Here is a 26,537-nt window from a genome sequence, read left to right as displayed (position 1 = left end):
CTGGGATGTTTCTAAAGTCCTGGAGTCCCTGACCCAGTCTCCATTTGAGCCTTTGCATTCTGTGTCCATGCATGTCTTAACAGTAAAAGTGGTTTTTCTTGTAGCCATTACATTGGCGCAGCGCGTTTCTGAGTTGGCAGCCTTATCCACCAGGCAAAACCTATACATCTTTCACCCGGACAGGGTAGTCCTCCGGCTTGATCCGACCTTTGGTAATGCGTAGGTCATTTCAGGCGATAACCTGGGCTATTAGGGCGGCTGCGTCCGCTTCCTTTTTTAACAGGTCCACAGTCCTATGGTTGGAGCAACTAAGAGACAGGACCCTGGCCACAGAAGTGCGCCTGTTGCAGGACATCTCCAAGGTGTTGGCAGCCATCCAGTTTTCGGCAGAAACCACCTTGCACGCGGCTAAGTATGCCTCGAGAGCTTTATCATCCTCTGTAGCATCCAGGCGCCTGCTGTGGCTGCGCCACTAGCAGGCAGAATCTCGCGCAAAGTGGCACCTGGCAGGAGCTGACTACACAGGGGACAAGCTGTTCAGCTCTTCGCTGGACCCCATTCTTGTGGAAGACAAGAATAAGCGTAAGGTCTTCCCAGCCACGACCAGGCGTTCAGAACATCGATAGGCACCCTATCCCAGGAGAGCACCCTATCGTCCACCAGATTCGGACTTCCAGAATCAGAGGTGCACGGCTTCCAGGTTTCCTAGACAGGGGGATAGGCAGTTCCCCAGATACAGATTCAGGGGCCAGCAGCAGGGCAAGCAGCCCTTTCGAGGGGGGGCGGTCGTTCTCTCCGTAAGTTCAAGTGACCCGGCCCGGGATCACCCCATCGGCGGTCGCCTCTTCCTATTCGCGGATGCTCCCCTCTCTCAGGAGCATAGGGACAGCATTGCTCAGCTGGTGCAGGAGATCCGCAAGTCACGCTCTGTCCCTATAGTTCTTCTTTCCAGGCTTCTCGGAAAGATCATCTCTTGCATAGGGATCGTACCATGGGCTCGCCTTCATGCCAGAGAGCTCCAGTGGTTCCTGCTTCCACACCAAAGAGCCGGGACGAGTGACGCCAACTTCAAGGTACTCGTGACACCCCAGGTGTGCCTCTTTCTTCATTGGTGGATGACTCCAGCTCTGGACAAGGGATCACTATTCAGGGAGCCAGTGAGGATGGTCCTCACGACAGACGCAAGCCTGTTCGGCTGGGGAGTGCGCCTGGAATTCCAGATAGCCCAGGGCCGCTGGACGCCAACAGACCTGCGCAACAACATCAACTGGCTGGAACTCAGAGCCATCCACCTGGCTCTGTGCCACTTCAAGACTGCAGTGACCGACCACCACGTCCTGGTCTTGACTGCCAACGTGGACTGCCCACGTGGACAAGCAGGGAGGCACCCATTCCAAGCCCTACGCAAGGAGGCCCTCCAGCTGGGGAACTGGGCGGAGAAGAACGTCCGATCGATCAGAGCCGAGCACATCTCCGGGATAGAGAACCAACAGGCGGATTGGCTCAGCAGGGAGACAATCGACAATGGAGAGTGGCAACTCCATCCCACCGTATTCCAACAGATCTGCAGGAGGTTCGGCCGTCCAACAGTGGACCTCTTTGCAACTCCAGCGAATGCCCAGCTGCCAAACTTCATATTGAGGTTCCCATCCAGAGGAGCCATAGACACGGACGTGCTGTGCTGCGTTTGGCTGCCCGGTCTCCTCTACGCCTTTCCCCTCCCCTACCCTCATTCCCGCGGTCCTGAGGAAGTTAGTGGCAGAGAGAGCAGAGATGGTCCTAGTGGCCCCTTCTGGCCACGCCGCCCCTGGCTAGCAGACCTGGTGGATCTGTCCTCAGCCCCCCATTGGAGGATCCCGCAGGGGGAGGTGACCCTACTCCAGGGGTCTCTGGAGCATCCGAACCCAGAGTGGCTCCATCTGACCGTCTGGCGATTGAGCGGGAACAATTAAGTGGGCCCCAATTCTCAGCGAAGGTCATTAAGACCATCGAGGCATCCAGGAGACAGTCCACAACTCGCATTTACTATGCCTCCTGAGTCGCCTTCGCGGACTGGTGCTGACATCGTCCCAACTGTGGCTTCCGTGCCCCAGGTGCTGGACTTTCTGCAGGAAGGTCTGGAAAAAGGTCTGGCCCCTAGCACTCTGAGGAGGCAGGTCTCTGCCCTTTCCACGGTCCTGAGGGGGGGTGTGGATGCCCCGCCTTTATCACAGCACCCTGTCCTAAAGTGCTTCCTCAAGGGGGCGGCGAATCTGAAGCCCCCTATGGTCCATCGATTCCCGACCTGGGACCTACCCACGGTCCTCCAGGCACTGACCGAGGCGCCCTTCAAGCCCTTGAGGGAGGTCTCCCTCCAATTCCTGACCTCACGGTAGTCTTTCTAGTCGCCATCACGTCAGTCAGGAGGGCTTCAGAGCTTAATGCTCTCTCCAGCAGAAGGGACCTCTGCTCATTCCTAGACAAGTGGGTTCATGCCCAAAGTCAACTCTCCCTTCCACAGAGGCCTAGAGATAGTTCTGTCCACAGCATTCCAGGGATAGAGAGAGATCTTGGCATCGCCTGGACGTCAGAAGAGCATCTACCTGAAGCGCACGGCCCCTTTCAGGCACTCTGAGGCCCTCTTCGTCTCCTTTCAGACGTCCACCTGGGGAGCCAAGGTCTCCCCAGCCTCCATCAGCAGGTGGATCAGATCGGCCATCTCCAAGGCCTACGAGGCACGAGGACTCCAGGTTCCTGAGGGCATCACCGCGCACTCCACCAGAAGTGCTGTCACCTCAGCAGCCTGGGCCACCCAGGCTCCTAGCGAGGAGATCTGCAGGGCTGCCGCCTGGTCCTCCCCCTCGCCTTTCATCAGGCACTACCGGCTAGACGCCTCCGCCTCTGCGGAGGCAGCCTTCAGGAGGAGGGTTCTTCAGGGAGTCCTAGGGTGCCTTGGAGGGGTGCCCTGCCGCAGGGTGGCTTGCTGGGACCCCTTGGATCGGCGGCGGCAACAGGGGGGTCTCCAGCTTCGCCCCAGGAGCCGGGAAGCGTGGGGGCTGCACGGCAGCGCTGCATGTTGCCGCGCGTCTTCGCCAAGCGGAGCCTGGAAGGAAACAATCAATTTGAAGGCTACAGCTGAAGTGCGGTGAGGTGGGAAGTCTCTCCAAGTCTTTTGCTAATCTATTCAATTGATGAACTGCAGTCTTGTTAAAACTCTGTTTCAATCTTTGGAAGAGTTAAGATTGGAGGGGGGGGATTCCACCCCCCTCAGAAAAGCGGCAGTTGTAATATCTCTCCCTCTCAGAGGAGAGAGAGAGAGAGAGAGAGCTAAAAACTGACTTTCACTTCCCTTAAGAAATGGGAGGATGACTTTTCATTACAATTGCAAGAGAAAGGATGGCTGAGTTGATCTTTCTTTAAACTATTTATGAGAACTTTGGACTTGTTGTTTCCTGACCTCCTGTGAAGGCTGAGCCAAGATGGCCAACTTCCTCCTTCTTCTTTGACTTCATGAATGAGATTCCTCTCTTCGAAGATTTTCTGGCTTTGAACTATTTTCCACCCCAGAGATCCCTAGGAGCCTCTTCTATTATATACTTTCCCTGGATCTGGAATATTGGACTCAACTATTTGGCTAAGAGCTGCATTGGAAGACTAATATTCCCTTCTGGGTTTGCCTGCCTCGTGATCTCTCCCTGTTGTGCTTTTCCACAGGCGCCATTTCTTTGCACAGACTTATAACTATCTCTGAGCTTCATGATGGGTCCTAAAAAATTGCCGCCTGGCAAGGCTTCTTCTGCCCCGTCATCTTCTACGTCTAGTCCGATTACTCAACAGTCACAATTGGAGTCATTTCTACAACCTAAAGCCCCCGAAGAGAGTTCAAAGGATTTATCCGTTCACTAGATGCTTCAATCTCTCTTAAAGGGACAGGACGAATTGAAAAAACAACTGACAGACTTAAATGATCAGCTCAGAGAAACACAACAACAAGCCACACAAAATAAACAGAGAATAGTTGTACTGGAGGAGGGTGCGGTTGGGATGAGGGAGGAGGTTAAGACAATCCAAAGGGGGAATGTAGAATTTGAAAACCACATGATAAAAATGGAATTTGAAAGGATGTCTTTTTCCTTAGATTTCAAAATCTGCCAGAAACTGAGAATGAAGACCTTAAGGAGATTATGACCACAATATTAGCAGAATACATCAACAGAGATAAACAGCAGCTCTGGTGGGATATTGACCTGATTTATAGGATTAATTCAGCATACGCTAGAACACACAATGTTCCAAGGGAAGTCCATGTTAAATTTCTTAGAAAGACCACAAGAGATGAGGTCCTAGGTGTTCAAAGGGTGGTACCACTAAAATATAAGGACAAACAAATATCCATTCTTAAACAGATTCCAAAGAAAGTAAGAGATAAGAGGAAGAAATATTCCTCTTTAGCAAAGAAATTATATAATAAAGGAGTCTGGTTCAGGTGGTTATTGCCAGAAGGTATGTTGATTTTCTGGGAGGGCAGCAGAATTAGAATTAATACAGTGGTGGAAGCGGAGGCTTTCATTAAAAAACATAATGCCCTTCTAGACGAAACAGGAGATGGTACATAAGATATGAAGGAGGGAGGGGCCGAGGCTCTGCCAGAAGACGGGGGAGGATCCAACACTGAGAAGACTCAGGTCACAAAAATGAATTGAAAGTTTATTGCAATTGTTGTTACAATGTAATTTTTGGAAGTGATACAAAAATGATTGAATACACTGATGATTTAATGTAAAACCAAAACTGCCAATATTTACTCAAATGTTGATGCTTTTTCTACTTTTCTTTGTAAAAGTTACGAGATTTGGGGGGATTACCTTCCCTCGCATGATGTAGCTGTCAAAATTTTCTATACCCTTTCTTTACCCCTTTTCCTTTAAAAAATTTGTAAAAACCAATAAAATGTTTTTTAAAAAAAATCTTAGGTATAGCTCCTGGTTTCCCACATGCATATAACATAAAAGATAGATTCAGTCTAATTTTTTCACCTGGATGTAAGGAGCATAAAATAGAAATCCAGAAACCTTTCAAGAATAAACAAACAACAATGGAATAAATTTGATCAGTTGTTTAAGGCACCAGGATAGAATGAAGAAGATCATGAGTTCTATTCTCATCTTAGCCATGAAATCCAGCTGGGTGACTTTGGGTCAGTCTTTTTCTCTCAGCCCAACTCATCTCATAGGGTAGTTATGGGGAAAAACAGGAGAAATAAGTTTGCCACCTTGAGTTATTTGTAAAAATCATAAAAATGGGATCCAAATAAATTAATACATTAGAGGAAGATGTACAAATAAGGCTACAGGATTTCCAGATGGCAGCAAAGAGATACAGAAAAGTGCTACCATCTCACCATCCCTTGATTTTTTTACAATCCAAATCTGTAAGCCCCAATGTTAGTAAAGCTTTGTTCTGAGGATTAATTTATAAAAAACACAGTGGCTTTGAAAAGCATTTACTTATGTGTTCTTATGTAACAGCAGCTCTCAACTGGGCGCCAGTTCTTAGTATTTATATTCAAGTACAGCTTCCCTTCTACCCATAGAGCCTTAGTTTTAAGCAAATATTAATACATAGTTTAAGTAAACACCTGTTTTCCTTTCCTACCACTTTCCTGTCAGTTGTCTAGGGGACCAGTTCCTAAAACAAGAGGAAAGAATAATATTTAAAAGTCCCACATACAGAGTCCTAATTTTTGATGCCTAGACTCATTGACAGGAAAGATGATACACCTTTTATTTGCACCTCTCCCTTAATCAGTTTGGCTACAGATCTCATTGCAAAGGTAACTAAAAGTGAAACATTTTGTGAAAACTTGTTTATGAAAATGAGGATATTCTACTGGTAGCCCAGTCGAAGCACCATTAAGAAATAACAAACAAACTGAACTAATAAGGATCATCTTAATTTTAGGTTCCCCTGGTCACCCTGTTCAGGTGATTATCACAGATGTTCCAATTCAACCTGATTCTCATCCTATCCAGTGGATTGTACCGGAGTCCTCTCACATTTCCAATTATATTCTTCGCTGGAAACCGGTAAGCCTTTTTGTCATATATTGATCAACTTTTTCTTAATTCAGACATTCAGAATTTCTTATAGATTTATATTTACAATTCAACTAGATCATAAAAAATCATTTTATTTCTTTTAGATTTATGTTAATACTTGGCAGTGCTTTCTAACTTGGCTAAGGACATACTCTCTGTGTTGCAAAGGATTGGGCAGTGTGTCAGGATTGATGGATAGATGCCTTAAAAGAACCACCTCTTTTTCTGGACTTGTATGTGTTCTCTTTAGAAAGTTGGTTCTTGAAGCAAGTAACAGAATTTATAAAGCAAAGCTTGCATTATTTATAGTGGGGACACAGTGGTACAGTGGCTTAATGATGCTGGAATTGCCGACAGGGTGAGCTCCAACAGCTTGCTCCTTATTTAGAAATAAATACATAATTTATTTTCAACAAAGCCACTTGCCTGGAATAGTAATAGATGCTGTGTTTAATTGCGTCAGGATTGGATATTATGTTTATCTTCCTCTCTCTCCTTCTGGATTTTTGATATTTTGGTACTTGAGCTTATTTCTTTTAGATTTATGTTAATACTTGGCAGTGCTTTCTAACTTGGCTAAGGACATACTCTCTGTGTTGCAAAGGATTGGGCAGTGTGTCAGGATTGATGGATAGATGCCTTAAAAGAACCACCTCTTTTTCTGGACTTGTATGTGTTCTCTTTAGAAAGTTGGTTCTTGAAGCAAGTAACAGAATTTATAAAGCAAAGCTTGCATTATTTATAGTGGGGACACAGTGGTACAGTGGCTTAATGATGCTGGAATTGCCGACAGGGTGAGCTCCAACAGCTTGCTCCTTATTTAGAAATAAATACATAAATTATTTTCAACAAAGCCACTTGCCTGGAATAGTAATAGATGCTGTGTTTAATTGCGTCAGGATTGGATATTATGTTTATCTTCCTCTCTCTCCTTCTGGATTTTTGATATTTTGGTACTTGAGCTGTGCATATTTTTTATCTTAGAACATATATATCTCTTCCCTTTCTTTTCCTGTTTATCTTTTGAGCAAATTGTGTATTATATTCTAATTGAGAAATTATCTCATCAGATCTCATTTTCAACTATCGTCTCATTTGCCATCCTTTACAAAGAGTATAAATTCAATTTTATTCATTTCCTCAATTTTGACTGTTAATGAAAGTGTTAATGAATTCTTCATTGGCTTTTCATTGGGTGATTTAATAAGCTCTATTTTAGTCACATTCCTGTATTTTAGAATGGAAGAACGCTTGTCTGCAGTCAGATTTTAGGGCTGTTTCAGTTCTCACAGGGTTCAGTGGAAAGCTTTCCTCCACAAATTTGTTGTCTCTAGCCAAACTCTCTTTTACCAATCTTTGTGAGATGCCACCAATTTGTCCATCTTCCAAATAACTCTCTTTGCAGTCCCAGAAATCCATTTCTCTCCTCTTCCACTGAAATGTATGTTGAGTTTGAAGACAAGAATTAGTATTTGCTCTGTGTTTTTGCAGATGATTTTTTGTTCTTTTCCAAATATTATTGCTAAAATAATCTGATAGAAATTAAAGCTATAATCAATAACCACAATTGAAAGAAACATTGTGATTTTTGGTTGATGTCGTGGTGATAACGGCTGGAAAATAGTGGCCTCTGCCATTCCTTGAGAAATCCAGCCAGTAACCACTGTTGGGAGACCCTATGGGGTCATAGCCGCCTTGTGAAGGAAGGATAGGCACTACAATGACCACGAGAAACTCGCAAGTCTCTGAAGTGAGGCGTGGGAGGAGTCACATATGGGTATTATCACAGCCCTTTTGCCCTGGAGGCTGAGGTAAATCTTGAGGCCACACCTCCATAGCTCCTCTGACCTCCCAGATTAACCTCAGCCTTCAGCCCAGAAGGAGTGTTTTTACTTGTCTCTCCCTCACTTCGAAGACTTCTAGGTTTTTTCTAAGGTTTTTTCCTTTTTCTAGTCCTTCTAGGTTTTTTTCCATAGGCCTTTAGGTTTTTTTCCCTTTTTGTTTTACCTTCGGATCTGCTCCTCTCTCCACCCGTGCTCAGCGCTGCTGGCAGGCAAGCCTTGCCGCGTACCAGACGGCTGCGTAAAGGGGGAAGTAGCCGCTGCGCCATGAGGTCCGTGGGGACGACTACAGGACCTCCAAGAAACCCCCACAATTCTACCTTCGCCCAAGCTCTGCATGTACCTTCAATGGACACCCCAGCCTGGCTTCTGCCTCTGCGGTGGTGACTGGAGACATAGCCAACTGCCTCAAGGCAGAGGACAAAAAGGCGGAAATGATCATGCGTAAGTCCTTGTCCTTCCAGGCTATAACCTGGGCTATTAGGGTGGCTGCAACCGCCTCCTTTTTTAACAGGTCACAGTGCTGTGGCTGGAACAGCTGAGAGACAGGACCTCGCCCACAGAGGTGCGTTTACTGCAAGACATCTCCAAGGTGCTGGCAGCCACCCAGCTTTTGGTAGACGCCACGCTGGATGCAGTTAAGTATGCCTCTCGAGCTTTGTCATCCTTTGTAGCTTCCAGGCGCTTGTTGTGGCTACGTCACTGGCAGGCAGAGTCTCGAGCTAAGTGGCACCTGGCAGGGGCTGACTACACTGGAGACAAGCTGTTCGGTTCTTCACTGGATCCAATCCTGGTGGAAGACAAGAATAAGCAGACGGTCTTCCCAGCCACGACCAGAAGGTCAGAACACTGACCGGCCCCGTACCCCAGAAGAGCATCTTACTGCCCGCCTGACACAGACCCCCAGAATCAGAGGTACCCGATTCCCAGGTTCCACAGGCAGGGGGACAGGCAGTTCTCTAGGGACAGATTCAGAGGTCAGCAGCAGAGCAAGCGGCCCTTTTGAGGAGGGGGCGGCTGCCCTTTCTGCAGGTTCAAGTGATCCGAGCGGGGATCACCCCATTGGCGGTCGCCTCTCCTTATTTGCGGATGCCTGGGATCACGTCACATCGGACGAGTGGGTCCTCCAGACGGTCAAGCTCGGGTTCCAGCTGGAGTTCCGCTCGCAGCCCCCGAATAGATTCCGCACCTTCGCATCCTCCAGAGATCTGGCCAAACGGGCCCTTATGGCCAAGGCCATAAAACACCTGTTAGACATCAGGGCTATAGAGAGAGTACCAGAGGGGGAGAAGGGTTCTGGATTCTATTTGAACCTGTTCCTGGTTCCCAAGAGTTCAGGGGAGTGGAGGGCCATCTTGGACCTTAAACTGCTCAACTCCAGAGTGGTCTACTGTGGGTTCAAGATGGCCTCGCTGAAGTGCATCCTAGAGGTCATCAGACAGGGCGATTACCTGGCTTCCATCAATCTCACGGAGGCTTATTTACATATCAGAATCGCCCCGGAACATCGTAGATTCCTCAGATTCTCCCACGAGGGCAGCCACTTCCAGTATAGAGCCCTCCTCTTCGGACTGCCTCAGCTCCCAGGACCTTTACCAAGGTGCTGGCCGCAGCCGCAGGTCACCTTCGTTCCTTCCCAGTCCGTCTCCATTGCTACCTGGATGACATCCTAGTCCTAGCCAGGTCTCCAGACAAGGCTAGGCAGAACCTGGGTCTTACCATCGACACGCTATGGTCCCTGGGGTTCTCGATCAATCTCGAGAAGAGTCACCTAGCCCCTACTACCAGACTCCAACACCTAGGGTCCATTATAGATTCGGTGTCTGGAGATGTTTTCCTTTCCCGGGAACGTAAGGACAGCATCGTCCAGCTAGTCCAGGAGATACGCAGGTTACGCTCTGTCCCTGTAGTTCTTCTTTCCAGGCTCCTATGCAAGAAATTCATTTCTTGCATAGGGAGCATGCCTTGGGCTCATCTCCACGCCAGGGAGCTCCAGTGGTTCCTGCTCCCACACCAGAGAGCCGGAACAAGCGACGCCAGCTTCAAGGTCCGGGTGTCACCCCAAGTTCTCCTATCGCTCCGTTGGTGGTTGACCGCAGCCCTAGACAAGGAGTCACTCTTCAGAGAACCAGCAAGGAAGGTACTGACGACGGATGCGAGCCTGTTCAGCTGGGGAGCTCACCTGAAGGCCCAGATAGCCCAGGGCCGCTGGACTCCAACCGACCTGCGCAATAACATCAACTGGTTGGAGCTCAGGGCCATCCATCTGGCTCTACGCCCCTTCAGGACTACGGTGACCGACCATCATGTCGTCCGTTCTGACGGACAACGTGGCAGCCAAGGCCCACGTGAACAGACAGGGAGGCACCCACTCCAAGGCCCTGCACAACGAGGCCTTCTGATTGGGGAACTGGGCAGAGAGGAACCTCCGATCCATCAGAGCAGAACACATCTCGGGGACAAAGAACCAACAGGCGGACTGGCTCAGCAGGGAGACAGTCGTTAACAGAGAGTGGCAGGAGCAGCGTTTCAAATACCATGTAGAAATAAATCAAACTCCAAGGCAGAATCATCCTTAAAGTTCCAATTTAATAATACAGGCATGTTGGCAACGTACTGTGGAATTCCAACTCTGATCTTCTTCCTGGAATTCCACCCAGTTGAAAGTTCATGATCTATCCCCACACCCTATAAATCCATCACATGTTCCAATCATCTTCCACGCTGGCATCTACATCCCTCTGCTTCCGGTCAGGTGTCGAGGTGCGGAGACAAAAGATGACCTTGAGCTTCTAAAAAGAATGACAACAATACATTCCACAATCCTACTCCTTTCTATTCCCCCCTCCCAATTACTACACTAATGAAACAGCATAGGAAATTATAAGAAAGTGTGGCAGGCCAAAGATCCTAAAAGGATCCTAAAAGGATCCTAAAAAGCTTTCGCGGACTGATGGGATCCTAAAAGGATCCTAAAAAGCATTCGCGGACTGGTGCCAAGCAAGAGGCCTTGTCCCGGCTTCGGCTTCCGTGCCCCAGGTGCTGGACTTCCTACAGGAAGGACTGGACAAAGGTCTGGCTCCCAGCACCCTCAGGAGACAAATCTCTGCCCTCTCCACAATCCTGGGGGTGGTGGACTCCCTGCCTTGGTCTCAACATCCGGTTCTAAGGCGTTTCCTTAAGGGAGCGGCGAATCAAACCCCCCGTGGTCCATCGTTTCCCTACCTGGGACTTACCCACAGTCCTCCAGTCACTAACGGAGGCACCCTTCGAACCCTTGAGGGAGGTTTCCCTTCAATTGCTGACCCTTAAGGTCGTTTTCCTGGTTCCTCAGCCAGGAGAGTTTTCGAGCTCAACACTCTGTCCAGCAGGTCGGAGCTCTGCGCCTTCCTGGAGAACCGTGTCGTCCTGAGACTGGACCCTGTGTTCATGCCCAAGATCAACTCCCCATTCCACAGAGGACTAGAGATAGTTCTGCCGGATTTCTGCCCGCAGCCTTCCAGGGATATAGAAAGATCTTGGCACCGGCTGGACGTTAGAAGAGCCCTGCGCATCTACCTGAAGCTCATGGCGCCCTTCAGGCATTCAGAGGCCCTCTTCGTCTCCTTTCAGCATTCCACCCGAGGAGCCAAGGTTTCCCCGGCAATCTTTAGCAGGTGGATCAGAGTGGCCATTTCCAAAGCCTACGAGGCACGAGGTCTCCAGGTTCCAGGGGGCATCACCGCACACTCCACCAGGAGTGGGGCCACCTCAGCGGCTTGGGCCACTCAGGCCCCCATCGAGGAGATCTGCAGGGCTGCCGCTTAGTCTTCTCCATCGCCTTTCATCAGGCATTACCAGCTAGATGCGTACGCCTCCGTGGATGCGGCCTTTGGGAGGAGGGTTCTTCAGGGAGTCCTGGACTCATGGGGTGCTCAGGCCGATTGATCCCTCCCAAGGACATCTAGCTTTGGTATGTCCCATATGTGATTCCTCCCACGCCTCACTTCGGAGACTGTCAGTTGGTCTTACCTGAACTGCATGTCTCGAAGATGGCGTGGGAGTAGTCACTTCCCCCCCCTTGGGTGCCCCGCGCCAGGGGCCTGAGTTAGCTCAGCGGTCAGTCAGGGACCAGGCAGGAAGGATGTGTGTTTCTTATCTGTCCCTTCCTTTCCAGGTTCTTTGCTACGACCATCGGTTAATCTGGGAGGTCAGAGGAGGTACAGAGGTGTGGCCTCAAGATTTACCTCAGCCTCCAGGGCAAAAGGGCTGTGATAATACCCATGTGTGACTACTCACACGCCATCTTCGAGACATGCAGTTCAGGTAAGACCAACTGACATTTCCTCTTTAGGTCCAAAGCAAACTCTCCCAAATAGTAGCAGGGATGATCGCCATTTTTGGCTGTCACAAAGCCGGGACAACCAGGACTGTAAGATTTGTGCTGGAGTGGATTGTGTACAGACATTAAAACTGGGTGAGATAATTACCAACTTTTACTATAAAGACCCGATTTAAGTAAAAATAATTTTAAAAGAGAGCTTTTAAGCCTAAGTAAGCGGCGATTAAATACACAGAGAGGAAAAAATAATCAAAACTGAAGGTGAAAGAAGCCCAAGGGAAGCTTTAAAACAGAAAGCCTGAAAAAAGTTTAAACAATTGGAAAGGTGATTTTCAGGAGAAACTGACTTTTTATCGGATAATCAGCTATTTTTGACAGATTGTTTAACATTGATTTTGGGAACAAGAGAGCCATCTACTGGAAGAAGAGAAGTAATACAGCACTATAGCCACAGTATACTCAATGAAAGTGAATCCAATACACACAAAGTCCAATACACAGAAAGGTGGAGCCTCCCATCAACTCCAGCCATAGAGTACGGTCATCTCCATTCCTTTGCTGGTTTTCTCCTGTTTGTGGGCTCCAAGCCAGCCAAAAGCCGCTCTGTAGGTGAAGCACTCTTTGAGGTCGAAGGAGAGATTGTAATCTCCTGACGAACACCAGAGCTGTTTCTCTATGCCACAACGGGAAGAAGAGACAGTAAAATGGCTGCCACAAAGATGGGAGAGAGAACTACCATCTAAGCACAGTGATGGAGAGAGGTTGATGGACAGTGTTGGGAACTGGGTGAGAAGAACTTTATTTATTTTAATTCTCAAATCCCAAAAATAATTTGGAAAAGGGTTCACAATTTAATGCAGCAGCGACCAGGCACTTTGAAAAAATACTAAAATTGAAGAAGGCAGAATCAGATGGAGAAAAAAGAAGAAACATTTATAAAAATACAGAAAATTGGGCTTTTAAACTGGACAGGAGTTTTATTAGAAAGGCATTTTGAAACACTGAAATTATTTATTCAAAAATTAACTTTTTACATCATGAAAAATTGAAAAAAACTGTTTAATATTGAAATTTTATTAAAGAATATCACTTGCTGATGGAAGGAAAAGCAACACATTCCCAAAATTGTATTTGTCTACTGGAGATTGAAATTTGACCTCACCCTGAACTTCGAGGATATGAAAGAAAATATTGCTGAAAAGACCCCTGAAGATTACAATGTAATAGTGGATTTAGAGAGGAATTTAATGAAGTGCTGGAAGATCTAAGGGGCTCTCCAGAGGAACAGAGAATTAAGCTTGGAATATAAAGAAATAAGAACATTGAGCATTTTGAGAAGTGTTTGTAAGTTCGAACATATGGTCTTTGGATTATTGGACAAAAAAAAATTCAATAAAATTCAACAAGATGCTTCATCAAGAAGAAGGGAGTGGAACTTGGGAATGGGTGGTGTTGGTATTTCAAAATATAAAGGAGACACTGACAAGACACTACCAGAATATCATGGAAAAAATGGAGAGTATAGATGAAATGCTGGGAAATATAATACAAGAGACAGTGCGTGTTCAAGATGCACAGGAAGAGGAGGAGCCAACTGGAAGAGGAAACGGAAAAAGGAGACAGACAAAACAAATGGAACGGTGGGGGGGAGGGAGACAATAATAAAAAAATAGGGATTGATGACCAAGTCAAGAGGAGAGTGCTCTAAGGAAATTAAAAAAGAAACCGGGGAAACAGGAAGATTTTTATGGGAGAAAGATAGGGGCAAGAGTAGATATTTTGGAAACTAGACAGTGGAAATGGATAAAAAAAGGAGGAAAGTTTAAAATGTGTAGGCAAGATGAGGAAAAAGATAGAAATAAAGATTCAAGAGACAAGCTTAGAAAATAATATGGGAGACAAGCTAAGAAAATAATAATCAAAGCCTTAAGACAAGTAAGAGATGATGGTTAGAATAGGGAATATGTTTAATATAGCAGTGGCATAACAAAATAGAACAAAAAAAAATCAGAGGGAGGGTATTTAGAGAAAGGGGTTTTAATAAAATACGCATTTTTGGGTAATAAGGAGAAGCAATAAGGGGAAATTAGAATTTGAAGAATGGTATTATTAAATTATAATTCAAAATGAATGTCGGTAGGCTTGTTAAATGTAATAAATATGATTAACAAATACTTTATATGATATGTAGAAGATGAAGATTGATATGAAAATAACATACTGAAATATTGAATAATTAAAAAATGAAGGACTTTAAGTTGAATAAGCAAATAATGAAAGATCTTAATTTAAATATGTTTATTAAATGTAATAAATATGATGGATAATATTTTATGAAAGATGGTATTAATGCATTGTTTAAATAAAATGGGGACTGGCATTAAAACAATATATAGATTTACTGGATAAACAAAAAATGAAAAATGATAATTCAATATGCCTATGCATATGTATACTAAATGTAATAATATATGATTTGTATTATGTAGAATATGGTGATTGATATAAAACAATATATTGAAATATTGAATAATCAAATAAGTTGTATCAACATAACAATATCAAAAGGTATGATAATTAAGATAGGGTGATTGGTACAAAAATAGCATATTGAAATATTGAATAATTAAACAATGAAATATTAAAAGTAAATATAAAGATATGTATTACTATTAGTATTATATAAGATTGTTAAATGGAACAAATATGAATAATACTATTTTTTTGTATGAAATGTATGATACTCAGGTACCACACTGTTCACACACTGATATGTAAAAAAAAAAAACTTTTAAAAAGTCTAATACACAGTAACAATATCTGGAAGACAGCTGACCTTGGTTTTATGTTAGAAGATGACTTGGATAATTTGAGAATACTTTATGAGGTTTTTTCCTCCTGAAGATTTCTAAAAGAAACTAAGTTGCAAATAACTACGTTTTATTAAAATTTGCTACTGGAATATGGATATGAAAGTTTGGAGGACTCTAGTGGATTAATTTGGATTTGGACTATTAATGTTATTTAACAGAACATTCTACGAGACAAAAGAAGAAAGGTGATAGAGAAGAAAAGAGAAAATAAGGAAAGCTAAATAAGATTTTAAAATTTGAACAATTGGGAAGATATATAATTGGAAAACTATAAGGTTGTAAATCATTAAAGAATTTTAAAGATAATAAATTTTGGGGTTTTGGACATATAATTATGGGATTGATGAAATCTTATTAAGCAGGAGTTTTTAAATATTGAGACGTTGGAACTATAGAAATATACTGAGTAATTTTTATTAAATTGTTATAAAATAGATTTACAGGGGATGATAGAAGTATATGAAGAAATATTCTTGATATTAAAAATGGTGGGTGAAACTATAAGGAACAATAAGGAGACAAGGTGATTGTTTAAAGACACAGAAATGAATGTAGAAGTCACTTAACAATTAGGGGAAAAAGAGCAACACGATATTCAGGGAAAAGATGATAAATTAGCAGTGGAAGGAAAAAATCAAAATGAGATGCAAGAAGCTAAAAATAAAGAAGAGAAAGGATTAATAAATAGGAATCAGATAACTCCTTAAAAGTTTATAATAAAACAGAGAGAGAAAAGAAAAATCTCTTCCAAAAAAAAGGGAAGTCTTGTGGATGGGTGTTCAAATAATACAGCAGAAATAAATAAAGGGCACCCAGAAGGGAATGTTTAGTAGGCACAAATATATAAAAAAGAGCTATAACATTCCAAGAGAAAGAGATAAAAGACTGACTAAAAGGTCAATAAATGATGGAATTTCAAAAAGGTTAAAAGGTGATGGATAATGAGAAAATATATTAATAAAATGGAAAAATAGATAGGGAAAATAGTAGTATATATATTAACAGATATTACAACTTATTATAACTAAAATAAGTTAAGCTTAGTAAATGGAAATGTAGGGATTAGATAATCTAATTGTATTATCAACATTAATAGTGTGTTAAAGTATATTGTGAATTTAAAATATTAAGATTAGAAATTGTGGGGATTTTGAGCTACATTCCCGGTATTGATTAAATATTGTTAATATTTGGTTTTATTAGTAATCCTACACAATTGAAATATTGAAGTTATTGTGGAATAATGAGTAAATTTTAAAATATTAAATATTAGTAATTTAGTAGGGGATAACAAATACATGGCACAAAGAAATGTTATGAATGTTTAAATGAATTAATGGGAAAAAATGATAAAGAATTATAAAGAGAGAATAGTATTGTTGAAGTTGATAGATTAGGATTACACATAATTATTTGTATTATTATTGTTAGCATTGTTAAAAAAAAATGACCCAGTCAATTCCCTGTCCACAAAATATGTATGGTGTGAAAAGAAAACTGCAAATAAAACATGTTTAAAAAAGAAAGAAAGAAACATTGCAAAATTCTGCTACTGAGCTGGTATCCATTATGTTTAATTCCATTAGAAAAATTCTGGAGTGCAGTGGAAAGAAGCTAGAATTCCAGGCTATTTAAATTCCTACACAATCTCAGGTCTGAAACCTGGTGTCCTTTATGAGGGACAGCTTATAAGTGTGCAGCATTATGGTCAGAGAGAAATCACCCGCTTTGAATTCACTACCTCTAGTACAACAGCTATTTCATGTAAGTGCTTTGATTTGTCTTTATTGCATTTTATTATCTTGGACTGTTTATTTGCATTACAGGTAGTCCTCAACTTATGACTACAATTGAACCCAAAATTTCTGTTGCTAAGTGAGACAGTTATTAAGTGGGTTTTGCCCCATTTTATGATCTTTCTAGCCCCAGTTGTTAAGTGAATCACTGCAGTTGTTAGTGACACAGTTGTTAAGTGAATCTGGTTTCCCCATTGCTTGTCAGGTCACAAAAGATGATCACATGACCGCAATATACTGCAATTAGCATAAATATGAGTCAGTTGCCAATCTGAATTTTGATCACATAACCATGGGGATGCTGCAACATTGTAAGTGTGAAAAATGGTCAAGTCACATTTTTCAATATCATTATAACTTTGGTCACTAAATAAATTGTAATTTAAGGACTATCTTTTATATTATTTCAACTGTATATGTTAATGTAAGGAAGTTGACATGTGGAGTTTACACAGTATAGAAGTGAAATTTAACACAAATAAACAAATAAGTTTTTGAAACTGAACGTTAACCTGCAGAGTAAAGCAATGTACCTTTGTTAAATCTTTCAGCTCTGTTTAGTTTCTATTCCTTCTGGCTCTAAGACAGAATGAAGACATAATTTACTGCTTTTGTAATTAGGTTGCTTCTAGCATTTTCTCTGTGTTACTGTTTTCAACCAAGATTGTTCATATCTTGAAACCAAAATATAAATTCTGCTGTTCTAAATGGAGTGCTAATAGCTGTAGGAGTTTTCTTAACTGTCCTTGCTCTTAATAATTTCCCATTATCTCCCAAAGAATATGATTCAGCTAAGAATTTCTTATTATAATGGATGATATAGACATGTGTCATCGGTGCTAATCCTGAATTAATACCAATATTACAGTGCTTCCTATAGAAGTCGTAGTAATGAGGATAAATCTGCATTCATTTTTAGCTTACATAGTGTTTTTTCAAAATATATTATCAGCTGAATAAACACATATCTGCAGATAACATTACTTATTATTATCTGAAATTCAGTCTTGCCTGCTATATACATGGTTACTCTACTATTTTCTGTCCATCCAGTCATGGATGAAAATACCTCTCTGTTTTTGAACTTATTTTTTTACTATCAGTTTAATTGTACAGTTTATTTTAGTGGTTAAAAAGTTATAGAAATCGTACTTAAATTATTTTTTTCATGAACAGAAACAGAACCAAGGAGCCAAGTCTCCATGAAAAATACTGCCGTTTTATACTTTGATCTTTGCTTTGCAGCTAGTCGTGTGACGGGAGAAACAACAGCCCTTCCCTCTGTCGTCTCTATTTCTGAATCTGTCACAGAAATCACAGCCAATAGCTTTGTGGTCTCTTGGGTTTCTGCCTCAGACACTGTATCAGGATTTCGTGTGGAATATGAACTGAGTGAAGATGGTGATGAACCTAAATATCTTGGTAAGGAAGATAGTCAATCTAATGAGTCACAGAATCAGATGGAATAAATAAATTTAATTGCTCACATCCTAAAATTCTTATCTTGTATAGCTAGCCTGGATAGTATTTGCTATTCAGACTTCAAATCCCATAAGCCTGAATCTGAAGATTCATAGAACATATTGTACGTATATTCAAATACATTTATAGCCCGCAGTCCTTCAGAATATGTAAATCCAGAATCAATGCATCTCTTTCTAAATCATTAATTAAAAGGGTTTTGGTGCTCGTGTGTTGAAATGGTTAGAATGCAGTATTGCAGGCAAACAGCCTACAGCTTGAAGTTTGATTCTGACAGGGCTCAAGGTTGACCAGCCTTCCGTCCTTTTGATCAGTAAAATGAGGATCCAGGTTGTTGGAGGTAAATGCCGACATTGTAAACCACTCAGATAGTATTATAAAGCATTGTGGAGTGGTATATAAGTCTAAGTGCTATTGCTATGTGTCTGCTTTCAAAGATACTCCATGGGTATGATGGAAGCAACCAAACAAGCCTGAAAAAGTATACAACATACACATTCCCCAAAGAAGTCTCAATATCACAACCCAGGGAAAAGAGTAATTAAAGTGAGTCCATATAGTATTATCAAAATAGATCTGGAACTGTAAGGCCACTATGTTTTCAATCACCATACATAATTGAAGAGTACAGACTGCCCTATAATTAGAGAAATCTGGGCCAAGGGAGAACTTATTTACCATTATAAGGCGCACCTCCCCCCCCCAAAAAGAGGGTGAAAGTTTGGGTGCGTCTTGTACACCGAATATAGCCTCACTCACCTCCACCAAAGGCCCAAAACACGAGGCATGGAGGCAGAGATGGTCTGTGGCAATCCCTGCAGGCTGGAACAGCGGATTGAGGGTATTCTGGCAGTCCAATCCACCTGCCAATCAGCTGTGCTGAATCAGGCTGCAATAAGTTCTGAAGCTGACCTGGCTGGATTCAAAATAATAATAACATACAATACAATATCAAAAGCAGGTTTTTCAAGGTAGCAGTAAATACAAGCAAAACACAAGCAGTTTAACTTTCAGTTCTCAGCTAAGCCAGGCTCCCTCTGTCTCCTTGTTGCTCACTGTTTCAGAGTCCAAATAGCCCTCATTGGCTGACTTAGTTCCTATGCCTATTTATTGGCTGACCTTGTTAACATGTGTTCCAAGTCAGGAAGCTAACCAGCATGGATGCTGGTAGGCAGAGGCAGAAATTTCTTTCTTATTTTCCTACCCAAAAACTAAGGTGCATCTTATACTCAGAGCGTCTTATACTCCGAAAAATACAGTAAATGGAATCCTTTTAATTGTTGCATCCTTTAAGAAAGTAGAAATGTGTTGCATGTCCAAAGACACATTAATTAAGCTCTCTTTACTATGGGCCTACTGCCCGCTTAATCAGCCAGAAAAAGCAAAGGTGGAAAACCAGTATCTTCTTCCACTTCCTGAGATATACTGTCTGTAAGTAATGGATCCAGTAAGTTCAGAAGGAGCAGTTGTCAAGTTATCTCCCTATGACCGGCCCCAACATTGTAATCCCTATCCATGGCAGATATGGCACATCTTACAACAAAAATTGATGTCAATAGTTGAATAAAGCTTACAAATGAAAACTCTTTTCTGTTTATCTACTGATGCTCATACATAAAAATCAATTGCTTGGTTTCCCCAAGGGAGAGCCCTATTCATTGCTCCTTGAAGGGCCACATCTCTTTACATGTGGACAATAAAGGGGCTTCAGCTGGGCAATCTTGGGCAATTGCTACTGTCAGATCTTCTCTCACAATGGTTATTCAAAATAAGACATTTTGAACAAATTCATATGAACTTATGGAAATATTCTGATCTGAAATTTTGCGAGATAAACGAAGAAAATTCTAATGCTATTCAATTTTTTGTTACTGTTAAATTTATGAATTGAATATATTCATTTTCATTAAAGAATGTAACCTATGGCCTGCTATTTTATTTTCTTCTTAAAGATCTTCCAAATACGGTCAATTCAGTTAGCATTCCCAACTTACTTCCGGGTCGTAACTACATTATCAAAGTCTATCAAATTTCAGAGGAAGGAGAGCAAAATCTAATTCTTTCAACAACACAGACAACAGGTATATTTGCTATCAGACAGGGACAGATGGGTATGGGCATTTTCTCTGAAAACTGAAAGGTTCTTCAATCAACTTTCTTAATTATTATATCTCTATACAGCACCTGATGCTCCTCCTGATCATCTTGTAGAAAATGTTGATGATACTTCAATTCTTGTCAGCTGGAGCAGACCAGAAGCTCCAATCACAGGTCTGAATTGTCATCCTATATCTGTTTTGGAGCTTGGGGGCCTGGGTGGATTCCTTCCATTTGTAAGATAGGAAAGTGTGTTAAGCCTAAGAAACTTGTATGTCTGAAGCTCGATTGGCTTTTACTGTCTGTTTGATTGAATTTTCTTGTTTATAAATTATACTTGATGTAGACTCACTACATCATAAAACTATGGTTTATCAAAAAAGATGGTCTGAACAAAGATGGGTAATTTAGCATATGGAAGAACACCAAATCTTTTTTCACTGTGCTGTCGGCTGACTGCATGTTTACTTTACAAGGTTACCGGATTGTTTATACTCCTTCCCTGGAAGGTAGCAGTACAGAACTCAATCTCCCTGAATCTGCAACATCTGTGACACTCAGTGACTTGATGCCTGGTGTTCAATACAATATCAGCATTTATGCTGTAGAAGAAAACCAGGAAAGCACTCCTATTTTCATTCAGCAGAAAACCACCGGAGTGCTAATGGCAGGTATTAATGTATTTCTGTAATTTTGTGGTTTTTTTTTAATAATGTTCTCTTTTTTCCCTTCTTGGATTCCAGAATTGTTTTCTTGAAGGCAGTATTTATTTATTGCATTTATCTATTCATTTTATTTAACAAATATAACTGCCCATTCACAAAAATGATTCTTGACAATGTGTAATGATCTAATAAGGCAACAAAAATTTAAAAACAAGCCTTAGTAAAAATATAAAATAACCTATAATTAAAAATACAAACTACCAGCACAGGGGAAAGTAAATATGTGATGGAGTCATCTTAGAAAGGCCACATATGTTACAAGAACAGGTTGTTTATTTTTCCTAGTGTTGCTGCAAATGTACAGTCAACTTTTTTGGATCAATTGAGTGTTTATTTGGTTGCAGCAGGAACTGTATGATTGGCTTGATACCTGAACCTGGCTTCGTGGCCTGAAAGAGTGACTGGCTCAAGGTCTCCCAGCCAGCCAACTTTCATGCCTAAAGTGGGACTAGAACTCACAATCTCCTGTTTGTACCCTGTGCCTTAACCACTAAAACAAACCGACTTTCAAAAATTAAAATTGAATTGATTTAAAAAATAATAATTTCTAGTTTTTGATATATCAATTGTTTGCTTTTCTAATTTTGAGTGATTCAGAAAATGAGATATATTTTCTTTTACTTTTTATCTGGTAGTCAATTTTGGCGAATAGAGCTATGTAAAGGAACATTGCAACCACACTTAAGTTTTCCACTGTTTTATTTTTATATTACTGTCTGCTTCTCAGTGATGATGATATTTTGGCAAGATAGAAAGCTATATGATGGTTTTGTCTTCAGTAAGAACACTTTCATGGACTGTCTCAATGAGATTTCAAGGGACATTGAAAAAAAGGATCAGCGGCAGTTTTTGCTGAGAGATTAATTTTGAAGTAGGACAGAAGGAAGAGGGTAGTTGTGATGATACACAGACAAAGTTTTTGTTTTCCAGCATTTCTTACCATTCATTAAACCTTTCTTTTGTTCATCTATTTGGCTAGATGAGATTCATCCTCCCCAGCACCTTCAATTTCTGGAAGTTGCCAGTGACAAAATCACCATCATGTGGCGCCCCCCTGAAAGTGCAGTGATTGGTTATCGTGTAGAGGTTATTCCAATTAACCGCCCTGGGGAACATGGGCAAATATTACCCATTAGCAGACATACATTTGCTGAGGTCACAGAACTTTTGCCTGGAACAACGTACCTTTTTAAGATCTACGCTATAGGACAGAACATGGAGAGTGAACCATTAACTGGAGAACAAACAACAAGTAAGTTTGTTTTTTCTAATTCAGTGTATAGATTTTCCACAAATTCATCTTGTCAGAAATTCCATCATTTCCCAACGCCTGCAATAAGAATTTAGTAGGATGAATCCATTGGCTTTGCTAAGCAGCGAGGGCTCCGCTATCCTGCAGCCCAAACCTTTCCTTCAGCAAGGTTTTCCTAAAGGAGTCAGCAAGAAGAATGGGATGAACTTCCAAGCACTTCCAACATCTAGGTAGTTCTAAAGGCACTTTTTTGTGCCTTTACAATGCACAAGTCTAGAAGGTGGATGGAAACTCCAGGAAAGTAATAGCATTCCTCAGAGTAGTAACAGATACAGGTGAATGAGATATCTACAACTGCTATGTAAGCCATCTATTCTCTCATTTGTCTCCATTTGTCCTGGAGGAAAAGGGAGGAAGGTCAATATAAAGCAAGATCTGTCTTTGTTTGGTTCTTTGTGGCAAGAAAAATTACATTGCCATGCATCAAAAATATCTTAGAAACCACCAACGGACTACAGGTAGTCCTCAAGTTACGAATGTAATGGAGCCTGCTCATTTCATTCGTAACCCAAGGATTCGTGGGAGTGAATCGCGTACCTTGAATGGGATCACTCCCTCCTTTCGCTTATGCATTTGCTAATCAAATGAGAGGCTCATTAAGTGCACAAGACGTATTTCAGGGTGGGGAAGGTCATGGGGGAATTACTGATGGAACAGACCACCCGGCTAAGACCACACAAGGCCTCCCTGACCCACTGAAATAAATCATGCTCCCCACAATTGCTTCCCCCTTCACCTGCCACCTGGGGCACTTACCTTGTGAAGATCTAGCAAGCAGTCTACTCTCCAGTCTCTCAGCCATGTGTGCCCCTGTGCAGTTGCATTCGGGTCTCTGCAGGTCTGGCCTGGCAGGTTGCCAGCCAAAATGGAGCTTCTGAGGGTGAATGGCCCTCCGATGCTCCATTCGGTCCTCCACAGTCCTCTCTTGGTTTGTTGTAGTTTGAAATGGAGCTTCTGGGGGCTGGATCTGCCCCCCCCCCAGCTCCATTTCGGCCTACAATGTCGAATGGAGTGTCGGAGGGCTGGAAGCTCCATTTGAGCCTACAATGGGCTGGGGGGGGGGTCACGGAGGGTTTATTTATTATTATTTATTTATTTATTGTATTTATAGACCGCCCCCTCTCCCCGAAGGGACTCGGGGCGGTGTACAGACAACAGCTAAGAAACCATCTACACAGTGAAAAATATTAAATACCCCTTAAAAACAGATTAAATATAAAGCCTGTACAGTAATAATAAAAATTAAAAAACAGCTTAAAAGTCTACCCCCCAAAATTTAAAATACCGGTCAGAGGGATTGAAGATTAAGGCTACGGTTGGGCCAGGCCAGCTAATTGGAACAGGTGGTTAAACCAAGCCTCAGGATCCGGGCCCCAGAGACTCCATTTTGGGCTGCAATGGGCCAGGGGAAGCCTCTGGACACCCAAACGGGGCATCCACCTCTCAGAAGCTCCATTTCAGCTGGCAATGTGCAGGATGAATGTTGCAGAGCCTCTGCTGTAAGGGTGAACAACTGCCATGGTGCTGAAAGAGTTGTACTTTCAGGCTTTGTTCGCAAATGCTAGGGGGCGCTTATCGCATAAGTTCAAATATTCACTAAGGGAACGCTCGTAACCTGGGGATTATTTGTACTACAACTACATGGAATTGGCATAGCACACAAGCCAACTAAGGCCTTTCAAAACATCCTAAGCAAACCAAAAAAGAAGAAAAAACAGGAGTCATCAACAACATACAGTGTAAGAACTATAACAACCACTGTGTAGGACTAACTGGCAAAAGACTAGCAGAATGTATCCAAAGAACACCAACTAGCAGTCAGAAGACATGATGAAAATGCTTTAATTTCATAACATATAGACAGATTTAACCATAGTTTCAATTGGGACAATGTGACAATCTTAGACCAGGCCAAGTCCAAAAATGTCAGGGAATTTCTAGGAGCCTGGCACTCTGACAAATTAGCCATCAATAGATATTAATAACATCTGCTGGCTATGCAAAAGAGACAATCAGCCAGCCTAAAGACCTTCGAACTTCTCCACCAGCAATTAGCACCCAGATCAGCATAGATTAATTCCAAGGTTAACTTCAACGTAACAATCAAGTAAACAGTACCCCAATCAAGAAACTGCCAAAGAGCCAACAGTAAAAAGCCAAAACCAAAGAAGACCTCTCCCACCAACACTGAAAGGGCAAGCCACCAGAATATAAACTGATAGCAAACAGCACTCCTTACTAGCACTGATGATATTACCTAGTTTGGGTAATGAAGCGTCTGCAAGAAAACAAGCTTAGAGAGCACCAAAGACCCCTCATTTCAACCCAGAGCTTACATATATTCTACTTTATTGATTCTATGCCTCTGTTTATGTAACCAAAGATTGCATTAGATTTTTTGATGGCTGCTGCACACTGTTGGCTCATATTTAAGTGATTATCCACTAGGATTCCAAGATCCTTCTCACAGTTAACTGCTTTTGAGCCAGATTTTACCTAATCTGTACTTGTATGTTTGATTTTTCCTGCCTTATGTGTAAAACGTTACTTTTCTCTACATTAAATTTCAGTCTACTCCCCTAGTATTACTGTGACAAGGGGATCAATTATTCTTTTATCACTTTTTTCCCTGTGAGTAAGCCAAACTGTTTTCAATGCTGAAGAAAAATCATTCTTCAAACATTTAAAACTTTGCTTGTGAAAGCTGCATAAGTTCTCAATTTTTCTTCTATAAAACACCAGCATTTTCTAAATAACTTAAGCTATTCCATAAACTGATTCCAAGATAAGTGTTGTTGTCATGGTTTATATCTTCAGTTTTGCTTGTCAAACAAGTACCCTATTAATGAATGAAATAAGTTGGCATTCTCTCTTCAGATGCCCAATCTACAGTTTAGAAAAAAATAATTGCTAACAGACTTTTGAATGACAGTTCAACATACAAATATGAACTTTCAGATGTAAAGATGGGGAAGGTCCTTTTAGCTAGCCTTCATTACAATCAAAATCAGCATGCTGAATGTAAAGGTGATTTTAAGAGTATCTTTGAAATTTTATTCTGGGCATTGATGAAACTTATACATTTGATTAAGATAAGAGATAAAACAAACATTGCTTGGTATTCTATGATACTAAATTTTAGGGAGGCACTGCTAAAGAAAAACAATTAATTCAGTCTAATCTGATTTGTAAATAATGGCTACATCTGATGTCCAGCCTACCAAACAATTCAAAACATACAAACACCAATAATAGGACTAATAGATAAATAGATAAATAAATGGATTAATAGGTACCATTTCAGTGGGAAGGTACACCTTTGGCATATAGCCATGCTGGTCACATGACTATGGAAAATGTCTTCGGACAACACTGACTCCCTCAGCTAAGAAACAGAGCACCATGTCCTAGTCAGACACAATTGCAGAGGGAAACCTACACAGATGTCTACTGCTTCAGTGAGAAACAGATTCTAAAGCTGTTGTTAAAAATGACACAAGTCACGAGTTAAACTTAGTCTACGATCCTTATTCTAGTAAATTGATAATTCAAACTAAATGAGCATAACATACTTATACCTAAGTTTTTTTTAAACCTCTGGCACTTTCCTTATAGTAATACACATTCACTTCTATACTGTTCCCTCATACACAATATTTTAATTATTCTAAGCCATACTGTTTATAAGATTATCTATTGAAAATAATCAAATATATTTGCAGTGGAAGTACAGGGAAAATCCTGTTTGTAGCTAGCAGTCTCATAGGTCAGGGGTGTGTATTTGGGCTTTGGAGAACTTGCCACACAAATAGTACATGGATGGTATGCTGATAGGCAAGAACACACACAAAAAAGGGGGAGAAACAAACAAATTGAGAATTAATTTATCCAATGCACTAGACTTAATATAATTATGTCCCATGTATTCAATAGTTTTCTGTTTTTATCTCTCCCCCCCCAAAAAAACCCCATTGACAACTTTTTAATGTTTTTTGCAGCTGAATGAAGCTGTA

At 41.8% G+C, this 26,537-nt stretch overlaps 1 protein-coding gene across 1 annotated transcript in view; it reads left to right on the top strand.

Moving 5' to 3' along the window:
- The window catches only part of FN1 (fibronectin 1), a 150,379-nt gene that overhangs the window by 58,376 nt on the left and 65,466 nt on the right, over window positions 1-26,537 (top strand). The window contains exons 14-20 of the mRNA XM_081967190.1: window positions 5,941-6,065; window positions 16,699-16,876; window positions 18,154-18,330; window positions 20,343-20,471; window positions 20,572-20,661; window positions 20,964-21,158; window positions 22,192-22,464. Of these exons, the coding sequence (XP_081823316.1) occupies window positions 5,941-6,065; window positions 16,699-16,876; window positions 18,154-18,330; window positions 20,343-20,471; window positions 20,572-20,661; window positions 20,964-21,158; window positions 22,192-22,464 (1,167 nt within the window). The remainder of the gene's footprint in view (window positions 1-5,940; window positions 6,066-16,698; window positions 16,877-18,153; window positions 18,331-20,342; window positions 20,472-20,571; window positions 20,662-20,963; window positions 21,159-22,191; window positions 22,465-26,537) is intronic.

Source organism: Natrix helvetica, assembly GCF_964273705.1.
Source record: "Natrix helvetica genome assembly, chromosome: 1".
Taxonomy (NCBI): Eukaryota; Metazoa; Chordata; class Lepidosauria; order Squamata; family Natricidae; genus Natrix; species Natrix helvetica.
The sequence above is the reverse complement of the archived record's forward strand: the minus strand, read 5'-3'. Positions and strand labels throughout refer to the sequence as shown.